This window comes from Loxodonta africana, chromosome 15, assembly GCF_030014295.1.
Source record: "Loxodonta africana isolate mLoxAfr1 chromosome 15, mLoxAfr1.hap2, whole genome shotgun sequence".
Lineage (NCBI taxonomy): Eukaryota > Metazoa > Chordata > Mammalia > Proboscidea > Elephantidae > Loxodonta > Loxodonta africana.
Window position 1 is genome coordinate 13,704,701 of NC_087356.1, and position 12,515 is coordinate 13,717,215.

At 40.7% G+C, this 12,515-nt stretch overlaps 1 protein-coding gene across 3 annotated transcripts in view; it reads left to right on the forward strand.

Annotated features, from left to right (window-relative positions):
* Positions 1–12,515, forward strand: part of LIMS1 (LIM zinc finger domain containing 1) — a 158,517-nt gene that overhangs the window by 86,649 nt on the left and 59,353 nt on the right. Inside the window, exon 1 of one of the 3 annotated variants that reach the window (XM_023552638.2) lies at positions 7,063–7,640. The exons of the other annotated variants lie outside the window; for them this stretch is intronic. Within the exon in view, the coding sequence (XP_023408406.1) occupies positions 7,534–7,640 (107 nt within the window). The 5' untranslated portion in view covers positions 7,063–7,533. Of the gene's footprint in view, positions 1–7,062; positions 7,641–12,515 lie in introns of those variants that run through there. 3 annotated transcript variants of the gene reach the window in all.

Genomic DNA, 12,515 nt, shown 5'->3' on the forward strand with positions numbered 1-12,515 from the left:
TGCAGAAAAGCGTTCTTTGGTGAAAAGATGAATACTAGAATGATTTTTAAAACAAAGTCTCTTTAGGGAATGAAAATTTATTCTATTTATGAAAGTTAGTTTCATACGTAGTTTCCAGAAACATGTTTACTACATCAAATGAGGTACCTTATAACTTAGCCCATGAAAGAACAGTAGTCTTTCTGCAGACGTCTATTTCCTTGTTCCTTCCTGGTGAGTTCAGTGCTCTGTTGACGAGGACTCTCTGTTCTCTTTACAGCAGTTACGTGTTGAGGAGGGAGATGGTCAGTATGCCTTTTTGTGGTGTTTTCTGTCCTGGATCCTTGGAGCAGCTATTTTGACCAAAGAGAAAATGAAGGGGAATAACAACATCAGGAAGAGGATCAAAGACTAGGCCCTGTCTTTCTCCTCTTCTTCTGCCTCTGTATTCTGAGAGCCTGGCATGTCTGAGGCCTTCAGGAAATGTTTGTTGAAGAGATGAATGTATAAATTCTGCCATTTTGTTCCTGTTTTATTCGGGAATGGGATTTCTGACTAAGGCAATGATTAAGGAGTAAAACATGCCCCGTTAGGGAGTCTGGTCACATTGATGGGTCCTGTTGCACAGGCCCTTTCTTAAAATCAAGTGATTTTTACCCGGGGACATGATCATTGAAATCATCTAATTGGCCACTTCTATTTCAAAGTGGGAGAATTAAGGACTTTGGTAGTTAAGTGACTTCCTGTGTACTAATTTATCAATCACAGCAAGTAAGTTACCAGACGTGGAACTCTCATTGAATGTCTTCTTTCTGGCTTTCCCTCTTGTACCCCTTATGCCAGCCTGCCTTGTATTCTCCCTTAAACCCATTGCTGTCGAGTCGATTCTGACTTAAGTCTTACCCATCAATAGTAGAACTGCTGCATAGAGCTTCCAAGGCTCTAATCTTTAGAGAAGCAGACTGTCACATCCTTCTCCTGTGCAGTGGCTGCTGGGTTAGCAGCTGAGCACTCAACCACTACACCACCAGGGCTCCTTGTATTCTCCCTTAGCACCTTAAAAACGTGGGATGGGATAGGTCACTTTAAATTTTATTCTAAATCCTTTGGGCATATACCAGGAAGACTTAGCATACTGTGTCAGTGGCTTTTCCTTAATTGTCTACCGGAAGATTATAGATGATCCCATGTTTCTGGTTGTAAGAGAGGCTTCTGTATGTTTCTGACTCAGAATGACACAGCCAAGTTCACATGAGATTTTGATGACAGCTCAGCCTGTCCACTTGCCTGTGTCAGAGTTTCTGAAAAGCTAATGAAGAAAAAAATTCTGAGGAGCTCTGGACGGTCTGCAATATCATCTCCTTGTGAATTGGACCATATTTTTGGTGATTTGTTTTTCACTCTAGGCTGTTTTTATGGATAGTTGATTCTGCCTTCTTATACTCTTTGGTTAATTTGAACCTGAACCTACTTAATAGTGGCACATCACTGTTTGAACTGTTGCGGCAGTTCTACGGCACTAGGACCTTCCTTCATATCGATAGCCCAGAACACTCTTGAGAGACCTCATTTAGGAAAATTGCATGGCTGGCAAATAAATGTTTAGGAGATGAATGTGTGTTGAGAATAATGAGGAAAGATATTCTTGGTTTAGTAGAGAAGTTTTGCTTTCCCCTATAAATGACTGTTCATGGAATAAAATTTGAACTAAAAAACGATTTGTTTCCATTTAGTTCAGAGTTAGTTGCAAAACATAAAATTCTTCCCTAAGTGTATGTCACACAAGGAAATTAACGGCCTGGCAATGTACAGCTGCTCAACAACTTTAAGGCCTTTGGTACCAAGTGTCAAAGATGGTAATAATGCAAATGTCTGACTTATTTGCAACCCGTAGTAATGAACCAACCCCTGGAAAGCCTATTATGTTAAAAATCTGAGGTACGTACAGTGGTTCGTAATAACAAATGTGCAGTGTTTTGTGACACGAATCAAAACATTATTATTACTACTGTATTATGTTAAAGATGTATTAGTGTATCCAGAAGTGTTTCTTTAATGTTTTTTATGCACAGAAAGGTACACTGTGTACTATATACTAAGGCAAATATTTGACTAAGTGACATTGGATATGAGCAATATCTAACTGTTCGACGTACGTACAAATTCTACTTAAAGACGACTTAGAAACAACTTGTTTGTAATCTGAGGAATGCCTGTGTAGGAGAAAGAATTGAGGATTCAGTAACATCCATATTAGGGGCTCAGTACTTAATTAGGTTTTTTACCTTCCTGTGCCCAAAGGGGAAACCCTGTGGCATAGTGGTTAAGTGCTACAGCTACTAAACAAAAGGTCAGCGGTTCAGATCCACCAGACGCTCCTTGGAAACTCTATGGGGCAGTTCTACTCTGTCCTATAGGGTCGTTATGAGTTGCAGTCTACTCGACAGCAACAGGTTTGGTTTTCTTTTGTTTTTTTTGGTGTGCCCAAAGGAGGGATTACTTGGAACACGATGGTGAAAACTGGGTTGCGTAGTAAGTTTAGACAAAGATCTAGGCTAATAGTTGTATTCTTATTTCAAATGAAAAGTGTTTATACTTGTGAAAGATACTGTTCAGTTCTACAGATATAAAAAACTTGAGTTTTCAAAATCTCACCAAGAAAGTAAACTTTTTCAAAACTATGGAATGAATATGTCTTTTAAAATCTCATTAGGCAATGTTGAGGTAAATGCCAAAAAAAAAAATCCAAGCTTTGGGGCTTTAATTTCAAAAGTAGCATCGTAAGATGATTAGACTCTCAAAATCAATAGGTGGAACAACTAATAACAAAGTATTTATTTAACAAATGTGAATGTCTGCCATGAACTTGGCCCTGTAGATAGTGTTAAGTTATATATATATATCGCTTTCCTCAGCAGTTCTACTCTGTCCTGTAGGGTCGCTATGAGTTGGAATCGACTCGACGGCACTGGGTTCGGTTCCTCAAAGAAAGGCACTGGGTTGGGTTCCTCAAAGAACAGTTATTTGCAGGGGAGAGGCAGGTAAACAAGCAGCTGCATTAAGAAGTAAGCACTGGGAGCACAGAGAAGGGGAACTGTGAGTGCATAGGGTCTAGAAAGGCTTCTTAGAAGATACGATCCTTGAGCTGAGTCGTAGTGGAATAACTAGGAGTTAGTCCTGCCAGAGATGCTTCTTCCAGTCTTATGAAGCTGCATATTCAAAGGCCAGGAAGTAAGAGGAAACACAACCTATCCTGGAAATCACATGGAGTTCAATGTGTTGGTCGTAGGGGTGGGGGAGTGATGAGAAATGAGCAAGGTTAGCTAGCACCAGATCAGAATACTTTACTTACTTTGTTTGGACTGTATCCTGGAGGTAGTGGGAACCATTGAGAGTTTTTAAGCAAGGTCAATAAGTGATCAATTTACAGTTTAAAAGGTCCCTTTGAAATTTGGAGGATAGATTAAAAGAAAGTAAGACTGGTAGCAGAAAGATCAGTTAGGAGGCTGAGAGAAATAGGAGAGAAGAGGAACACTTCTGAAATAGTGCCTAGCCAAGTGCAGGGCACAGAGTCAACGTTTATTAAATGAACAGATGAGACGAAGCAGTCCTGCCGTGTAGTACTGGAAGTTTTTAGAGTAGACAGAGCTCAATATGAGTTGGAGGGTTTACTGCTGGAGAGCGAACAAATTACTCTTGGGAGAAACACAACCAGAATGTTCCTTAGAAGCGAGGATGGCAAGACTTTTCACTTGCTTAGTTTGGACATGTCACCAGGAAAGACCAATCACTAGAAAAGGACATCATGAAGTAGGAGGCCAGTGGAAATGGGGGAAACCCTCAGTGAGATGCATTGATGTGATAGCTGCAACAGTGGATGCAGAAATACCAATGATCGTGAAGATGGCGCAGGACCTGGCAGTGTTTTGTTCTGTTATACATAAAGTTGCCATGATTTGGAGCTGACTCAATGACACCTAACAACAACTGCTGTTAATGCAGTGATTCCTGAGGTAGAGTCCATCTGTGGGTTTCTGAGGGAGTCTGTCACTTCTCTGAAACTGTTGTAAAATTTTGTGCTCACATTCATTTTCTGGGAGAGAGTCATTAACTTTCATCAGGTTCACAAAGGGTCCATGACCCACGAAAGATGGAAAACAGCGGGGTTAGATGTTAGCCTGGGAGGAAGGAGACCTTTTGTGCTAATCTGTAGAGTTTTGTACTTAGTCGTTTTGATTAAGAGCTTAAACTTTTAGAAGAATTATTGTCAGATGTGCTCATGACATTAAGCTGGAACAGATACTATGTTGGGAGTCAAAGTGCAGATTCAGAGAGAACCCAGCATGTTGGAAAAATGGACAGAAGTTAATAGAAGTTTGTAATTAGGCTCACAGAACGTCTGCACTGTAGTGGGAGTAGAACAGAAGGTGCTTGCCTTCACAGTTTTTTATAAACTACTGTTCCTTAACAACCGTCAGGCATGTGATGGTGGCGCGGGGGGAACGTAGGAGTTTTGTGAGGTAGTAAGCTCCCCATTTTTTCTTTAAGCTCCCCATCACTGGAAATGTTCAAGAGGAGGCAGAATCCCAGGTTAGGGATATCATATAGGGATGAGGTCATGTAGGAAAAGAGGGTGGGGAATTTCTTTATTGACTGGAAGTCTGGACTAAGCTTCAAAGATTTTTCAGGGTGCTAAAATGAAGAATTTCCCTGTGTGAAGACCCTTGCAACCTGCGCTTATACAGGCCACCCTATGTAGTGTCTGCAGTGTGGTGAGACAGTTGTTTGAAATTTAAAACTCAGTTGAAAAAGGACTGACGTGAGAATTCAGGCACAGTTGGAAACTCCAAATGGGAAAGCATGTTTAAATGGGGAAAAATGCAGACGTGAGACCTCCTCTCCCTATCACCGCCCCGCTGTCTGTCCCAGCTTCTCTGCTGTGGGTGTGTACCTCCTCCCCTGGTGCTGCTGTGCAAGGACACTGTGTTACTGGGAGCCAGAGTTCACAGGCTGCAGCCTGAGCTGGTCATTGGTGAGGGGCGTTTGTGAATCTCACTCTCGATGCCTGCCTGTGTACGCTTCCCTCAGTCCTGCTTACAGTGCGGTGAAGTCTCAGTACGCATCTGAAGCGGTACAGGAGGAAGAGCAGCACCGTTTTTTCCGTAAATGCCTGTGTTTTCAATGAAAAGACAGCGGTTAACGAGCTTTTCTCAGAGGCCTAGTATTTAATTGTACTTAATGGTGGCAGTTTCATTAAAATGTAAGCATTGATTTAATGAAATTCCTATTTGTCAATTCACCCATTTTAAAAGTCAGAGAGCAGGAATTGTTTCAGCTTGTTTGTTACATAGCTTGAGAACTTTTTTTTTTTTAACATCCTTTAACCCTAGACTCATGAAATGCAGTATTCATCCTACACAGTTATGCATTTCCTGTCTTGTTAACCTCTAGTAGTCACCAGGCTTTTTCCTTCTCACAGCTCACTATATCTACTTTCAAAAACCTCTTTAAAAAATGAATCTTGTTTATGTTTTTTTCTACAGAAATAAGTCATATTTAATGGCGGAGTTTCTGTGCAGGGAGTAAAATTTGATTTGCGTTTCATTCATCAGGCCTCTTCTTTTATGAAACCTAGGGTAAACAATTAAAGGAGACCGGTAGTTGTTTCTCTGAATTTTTTTTCACCTACCTTGACAAAAATGAGAGAACTGGACACTTCAGGAATCCTAATTTTATGTTTCTGTTACCATAAACCTTAAACTTCTCTGTATTTTAGGTCTCAGCAGAATCCTAGAGTTTTTTTTTTATATAAAAGGCGTATGTAAATCTTCTAAATTGGTTCCATTTTTGAATAGTCAGTATATTCGAAGTGCAGAATTACAGTTGGTATAAAGCAGTACTCATGGAAAAGCTTTCTTCTGCTGCTGTTCCCCAAGTACCACGGAGGTAGCCAGCATTACCAAATTTTTGCATATCCTCCTGAGAGAAAGATACATCTGTCATTTGAATGTTTTTTTACACGTCTCTCAACAAATTAAACCTAGTATTTTGACAAAATTAGGAAATGTTTTTCTGCCTCTTTAAAAATAAACATTCTCTTTTGAAGACAACCATAAAAAGTCATTGGAAAAGATGCGGAAGCTTGTTCTGCCATCTGTTTGCTGTCGGAGTTTAGAAACCTGGTAGCAAATGTTAGCCCTCAGGGGAACTGGCGCCTGTATGTCCTGAGAGAAGGATTTAGACCTAGACTTTCATTTCCCTCCGAGGCACCTTAGTTTTTGTATTGATAACACAGATTCTCTTAGAGAGAGGGACATAAAAACCAACCCAGTGCCATCGAGTCGATTCCAACTCATAGCGACCCTGTAGGAACATAGCAACCCTCTAACCCTTGGTGTAAAACAAGTGTCAGTCCCATTTCTCTGTGCTCTCCTTGAAGGGACCCTAGAAGAGAAAGAAGCCAGTATAAATTGCACAAAGAGAAGTTACTAGGACCGTGAAATCAAACTCTTATCAGCTAAGAACTTGCCAGGGATCTTGTTTTGTTCATATACACGTATATATGTTGAGTGGGATTGAATCATATTGGTGGGCGAATCACGCATGCGTTGTGCTAACATCATTTGGAGCTGCGTGATAAAGGACTTGCCCCATATTATCTGTCCTCTGGTATCTATAACCCTCCATCTTGCTCGCAAGCATCCCTCCTACCCCACACACCAGAAGCCAAAACCTCACTCCTAATTTTGTCACCGTCTAAGGTCAAACATAAACATTATGGGAGCTGCACGGCTACCAGTGACACTCGTAGCAGACAATACTGATTAAACTGGGCCGGCACACATGGCAGGAGGGGGCTTATTCAGAATGAGGAGTTACATATCGAGAACATCATTGAGTGGAGGCTGGTTGAAGAAGCTACCATCCTTTCAGTTATGTATTTGTGAGTAATATTTAATGGAAGAAAAAAAAAGTTAAAGATACTTCCTTCCCTTTCAGAAAGGATTTAGAGTGGCGAGAGGGAGAGATTGAACTACTTCCCTTTAGAATCCTGCCTTTTTTTTTTTTTTAAGGAAAACGCCCCAAAGAGCTCAGGATGACCAGGCACTTCTTTAAACTGACAGCTGCTTGTGAAGTGTTAATGGATTTCCTGGCAAATAAAACAGGGCAGGACCCTTTTTAGTCATTAATGACTGGAGCTTTTTAGCCCAATGTTAATTCGGAGTGATGCTGGAAACGTTTATAAAAGGAGTTGGTATGATTATTCATAACTATTGAGTTTTGCTTATTAGTAAATATATGAACAGTCAGTCTTCTGGATTCCTGACTCCCCCTCCCCTCCAAGGTGCAAGGCCCAGAGATAAGGCAAGTCATGCCTTGCAGAGGAGGGTGTGTACCAGCAGAGAAACAGGAAGCTATGCTTCAACGGCCTGCGTGGAGGTTTCTAACTCTGGGTCAGGTGTGCTGAGGTCCCACTGTCTTCCTGAGCCCTGGCAGCCACACCGCTCAGCGTAAACGCAGTAAAGTGTCAGTAATTGACGTGTAGAGAGAAGGATGACTGCATTACAGCTTAAAGAACTTTCCCACTCAGGTCTCTACAGGAGAAGACGGGATCGTCCTGATAGTTTGAGACTAAATGGGTTACCGGAGGAAAAGCTAAGGTGAGTGCAGAGTAGTGGTTGGCTGAAGGTCGGGGCATCTACCTAATAATTGCAATGGGGATCTGTCTCCAAGTGGATGATCCAGGAATGGGGAGTACACACCGAGAAGAAAGATTCCACTAGAAACCGAGGGCAGTCTGTCCTGAAAGATTGAATACAGCCTCAGAATTGTGCTTGATTGGCACTGTGCGAAACCAGGACTCCTTTTCCCATTTCTCCACAAATCCTCTAAGTTGCTTTAGCTCCTCCCAAGCCTGTAGGGTTGTTACGGCTTTATAGGTTATATAGTCACCGGAGTGATATTTTAAACTGGAAACAATTGATTTTTTTCCCTTAGTTTAAAAATAGTTTGTTGTAGTTGTTTAGAACATGTTTCTGTGAGGATTTTTTTTTTTTTTTTTTTGGTGGTGGTGGAGGGCCAGGCTGGGAGCTGTTCACAGGGGATTCTTTGTTATTGAAATCGAAGTGACAAAGGAATGTAGTGGAGCTACTGAATGTAACCTAGGAAGGAAGGACATCAGAAATCTGGAGACCATTTTAAGCTAAAAAAGTTAGGGATTTTTTCTGCTTTGGTTTTTAAGTTAATTTGCCTTAAAACAACACAATTTTAGGTTTTTGTTACAACTACTGAAAAAAAAATTTTTTCAGTTCTGAAAAGTCCCTACAACGTTAGTCCATATGTTAAAATACTATGTTAATTGTGAAGGGTTTATAGATTTTCTCTGTTTTTGAGATGAAAAGTGTTCCTGTTTTAGTGCTGACAAAGGCTGCAGTGACAGACTTCCTTTTCTCTGTTACATTTACTGTATAGTACTTTAATTTGTGTTTGGACTCCTGATTTAAGTGTTTAAATATCCCCATTAGATGGCGGTTGCTCTTTTTCCTATCAACTCATTTTCAGCGTTTAAGTTTGACAGGGAAAACTTGACAAGGAAGCTTTTTAAGACTCTTTAAATTTGTGTTTGTCTTATAGCTAGGCATACTACAGGAACTTCACTCTAGAAGAGAAGCATTTATTTGAAAATTACTCTTTCACTACGTTTATTTACCCTTTTGAGGAGGACAGTATCGTTAAATGACCGTTACTGATACTTAAAGTTACTAGAATTTATTCTCTATTAGGTCAGGTGTTTCTTAGCTGCATTTAATATATTAACTTTGGAATTATTGGATTAGACAGATGATAAAAGTTGGCATTGTTATAAAACGTGATGTTAGTGAAAATGTTTTGAGCTCTCTGTTGCTAAGCAGACAGGCTGTTGGAAATGACCTCTGAAATCAACATTTATAGATCCAAGAGTAAAAAGTGACCAAAACAGTTTTAATTTCAGATTTGGGATCCTAAGGAAAAAAAATTTTATTTATAGATATATCAAACATTCTAGACTAACCATCTTTTACTAATTTCCACACAGTGATAAAAGTACCTATGAATAAAATTACCTGTATGTTCAAAGAAGTACTGTTTATGGAGTTACAGTGGTCTTTGAAGCAATGAGATTCTTTGGTTAGATTTTAAATTACAGGAGGAAAAGTAATTCTTAATAAACATTGTTTTAACGGGTTGAGGAAGAAATATTTTTCTCCCCATTCTGATGATGTAGTTTCTGGTGATATAAAGGACTTAGGTTGCTACCACTTCGGTCCTCTGATGTAGGTAGTGTGAGCATTTACCTCATTTTAGGATTACAGTGTTTGGCCAGGAAAAGTATACAGTTGTCTGTTTTCCTGTGGACCGTTTATCAGTTTGGAGGGGTAGGATTTTTTCCCGAGATAGTCTAAATCTATTTTTAGTTTTAAATTAGTTTTCTTAGCTAATAGGAGTCAGAGATAGGAGCCCTGGTGGCACAACGGTTAAGTGCTGGGCTGCTAACTGAAAGGTTTGTGGTTCAAACCCACCCAGAGGGCCTTGGGAGAAAGACCTGGCGATCTGCTCTGGCCATAAAGATTAAAAAAAAAAAATTCAGCCTAGAAAACCCTATGGTGGCAGTTCTGCTATGTCACATGGGGTTGTTATGAGTCGAAAATTGACTTGACAGCACCTACCAACAACAACAGGAATCAGGGAAGGAGCCCTGGTGGCACAACAGTTACGCACTCGGCTGCTAACCTAAAGGTTGGTTGTTTGAATCCACCCAGCGGCTCTGCAAGAGAAGGACCTGACAATCTACTTGAATAAAGATTACAGCCAGGAGAGCCCGTGGGGCAGTTCTGCTGTGTCGTTTTGGGCTGCTATGAGTCACAGTCGACAGCACCTAACAGCAGCACTGGGAACCATGGAGCGTGTGGACTTTGAAGTAGGCTCAGCCGAGTTTCGTCCACTTACTGGAGGAGTTATGTCATCTCTTTGAGCCTTGGTTTGTTCTTTCTTAAAATGAGAGTAAAAATCACTTATTATCTAGTAAAATCCTCACCCCAATGAGGTAGGTGGCATTATTCTAAAAAGTGAGGTAGGATTAATGCCTTTCCCACATCATCCAGCCAGCTTTTGTTGAGAGCCTACAGTGTGCTTGATTTAGAAAATGAAGATGTGGTGGTGAATGAAAAATAGTCCCTACCCTCAAGGAACACAGGTTTTGTAACATACCGACTGGTGTTCTCTTCAGGAGCAGTTACTTGACTCTGAACATGGGTACCGTCAAACTTGGTTCGTCTTGCCTGCTGTCCCAGGTGTTGCACAAGCCCCCATTCCTCCTCTAATTCCTTTTTCCTCACATGTTCATTTTCTTGGCATGTTTGTGGACTTCTAGCAAAGCGAAACTATGAGTGACTAGAAAAGAGGCATGCCCAATGCCAAAACATTTTCTCTCTTAAGTTCAAATAGAAAGCTCTGCTCTGAAACATTAAATACAAGTGTTTAAAGTTCACTGTAATAGACGTGAAAACAGTTTCGGCCTCAAACCTGAAATTCTTTAAAACAGAAGCATCTAAAAAGCAACATGGTAAACCCTGGACTTTCTAGATTTCTGTTTTAAAGCATTAAGTGTGACCTGAAACTCACTCTCTTGGTGTGTTTTGTAAAATGGACCAATGACCGCTGCATTTGAAGGTTATGCTATCCTCCTTTATCTTATTTAAGCAGTAATTGCCCTGTTAGTGGGAAGTGCCTGGCAGGCTGTCCTTGTGGGCCTTTATCTTGAGTTAGATAACACGTCCTGAATTTTCGCTGAAGTCTAGCATGCCTAAGAAATAATTGCAAATTATTTTCTCTTGTGAAGCCTAATGGTTAAGGATTTAGATGTGGCATCTATATTGATTTATATGCAGGGACTCTTTATACATAAAGACTGTGTGTGGATGTGGGTGTGATCTTGATGTCCATCTCATAACGTGGATAAAACTGGCATGAATTTTTAATTCAAGCAATGAATTCATTAAAGTAACTCTTACACTCTTGTTCCGGTGGGCTTGTAAACTGTTCTGAACGTCACACCTTCATAGGTCATTAGCCCTTTTTTTCCCAATGTTTTTGATGAAACCCGAATGAAAAACATACCTAACGATAACCCAAACCCACTGCCATCGTGTTGATTCTGACTCACAGCGGGTCATGTAGGACAGAGTAGAACTGCCCCATAGGTTTCTAAGGCTGTAATCTTTGACACATCTTTCTCCTGCAGGGTAGCTGGTGGGTTTGAACTGCCAGCCTTTTGGTTAGCAGCCGAGTATTTAACCACTGTGCCACCAGGGCTCCTCACCTAACAATATCCCCTCTTTAAAATCCTTGAAGATTTATTAAAAAAAAAAAAAATTCTTGAAGTCATTTTTGCTCTCTCTCAAATATAAGGACCTGTAAATAACTGAGGACACCTCAAAATGCAAGTATTTGCTGGCCAGGTCCAAAACAGAGTCCGATGTAGGGCTTGGCAAACCGTGATCTTCTGGTCAAATGCGGCCTGCTGCCTGTTTTTGTGTGGCCCATGAGCTTAGGATGGAATGAATATATGCAATATTTATTTTTGGTGAAAAATATATACAATAAAACATACAGCCGTTCAACAGTTTCTGCTTGTACAGGTGAGTGACATTGCATTGGTTACATTCTTCACATTGTGTCACCATTCTCCCTATCTGTACTCATTGTTTCACCACCATTAACTTAGACTCACTGCCCCCTAAACATCTCATCTATGCTTTAAAGTTACTGTTATCAATTTGATCTCATATAGATATTTCTTTAAAAAGAGCACAGTACTCAAGGCGGGCATTCTTTACTAATTGAGCTAAACTCTTATTTAGCTTTAAGATGGCTTCAGGGGATAATTTCAGTTCAGGGTTTAAAGATTACCTGAGGACAATAGATTCAGGAGTTCTACCAGTCTCAGTGGGCCCAGTATGTCTGGTTTCCCTAAGAACTTGAAATTCCGTTTCACATTTTTTCTTCTTTTGGTCAGGATCCAGCTATTGAGTCCTTGATCCAAGCGTTCGGCAATTGCAGTCGGACACCATCCAGTTCTGGTCTCATGGCAAAGGAGGTAGTAGTTCATGGAGACAGTCAGATCTGCAGCCCATTTACTTCTCTGATTCCTAGGTCTCCTTTTTCCTCTGCTGCTCCAGGTAAATAGAGACCAATTGTTGCATCTGGGGCGGCAGGCTCACAAGCTCCTAAGACCCCAGGCACTGCGCATCAAACTGGGAGGTCAGATGGGAACTCTAAAAACAGTATTAGGCCAATTGACTGGACAGACCTATGAAACTGTGACCCTGAACCTTTGAACCAAGGAAATTAATCCCATGGGGTGTTTAGTTGAAACTCATAGATAGCATCAGCAGCTGGAACCTGTCTCTCTCTCTCTTTTTTTTTTTTTTTGTTGGCGGTGGGTGCTGTTGTTGTGATATATACTACCACATTTGCCACCTCGCTCTTTTTCCGGT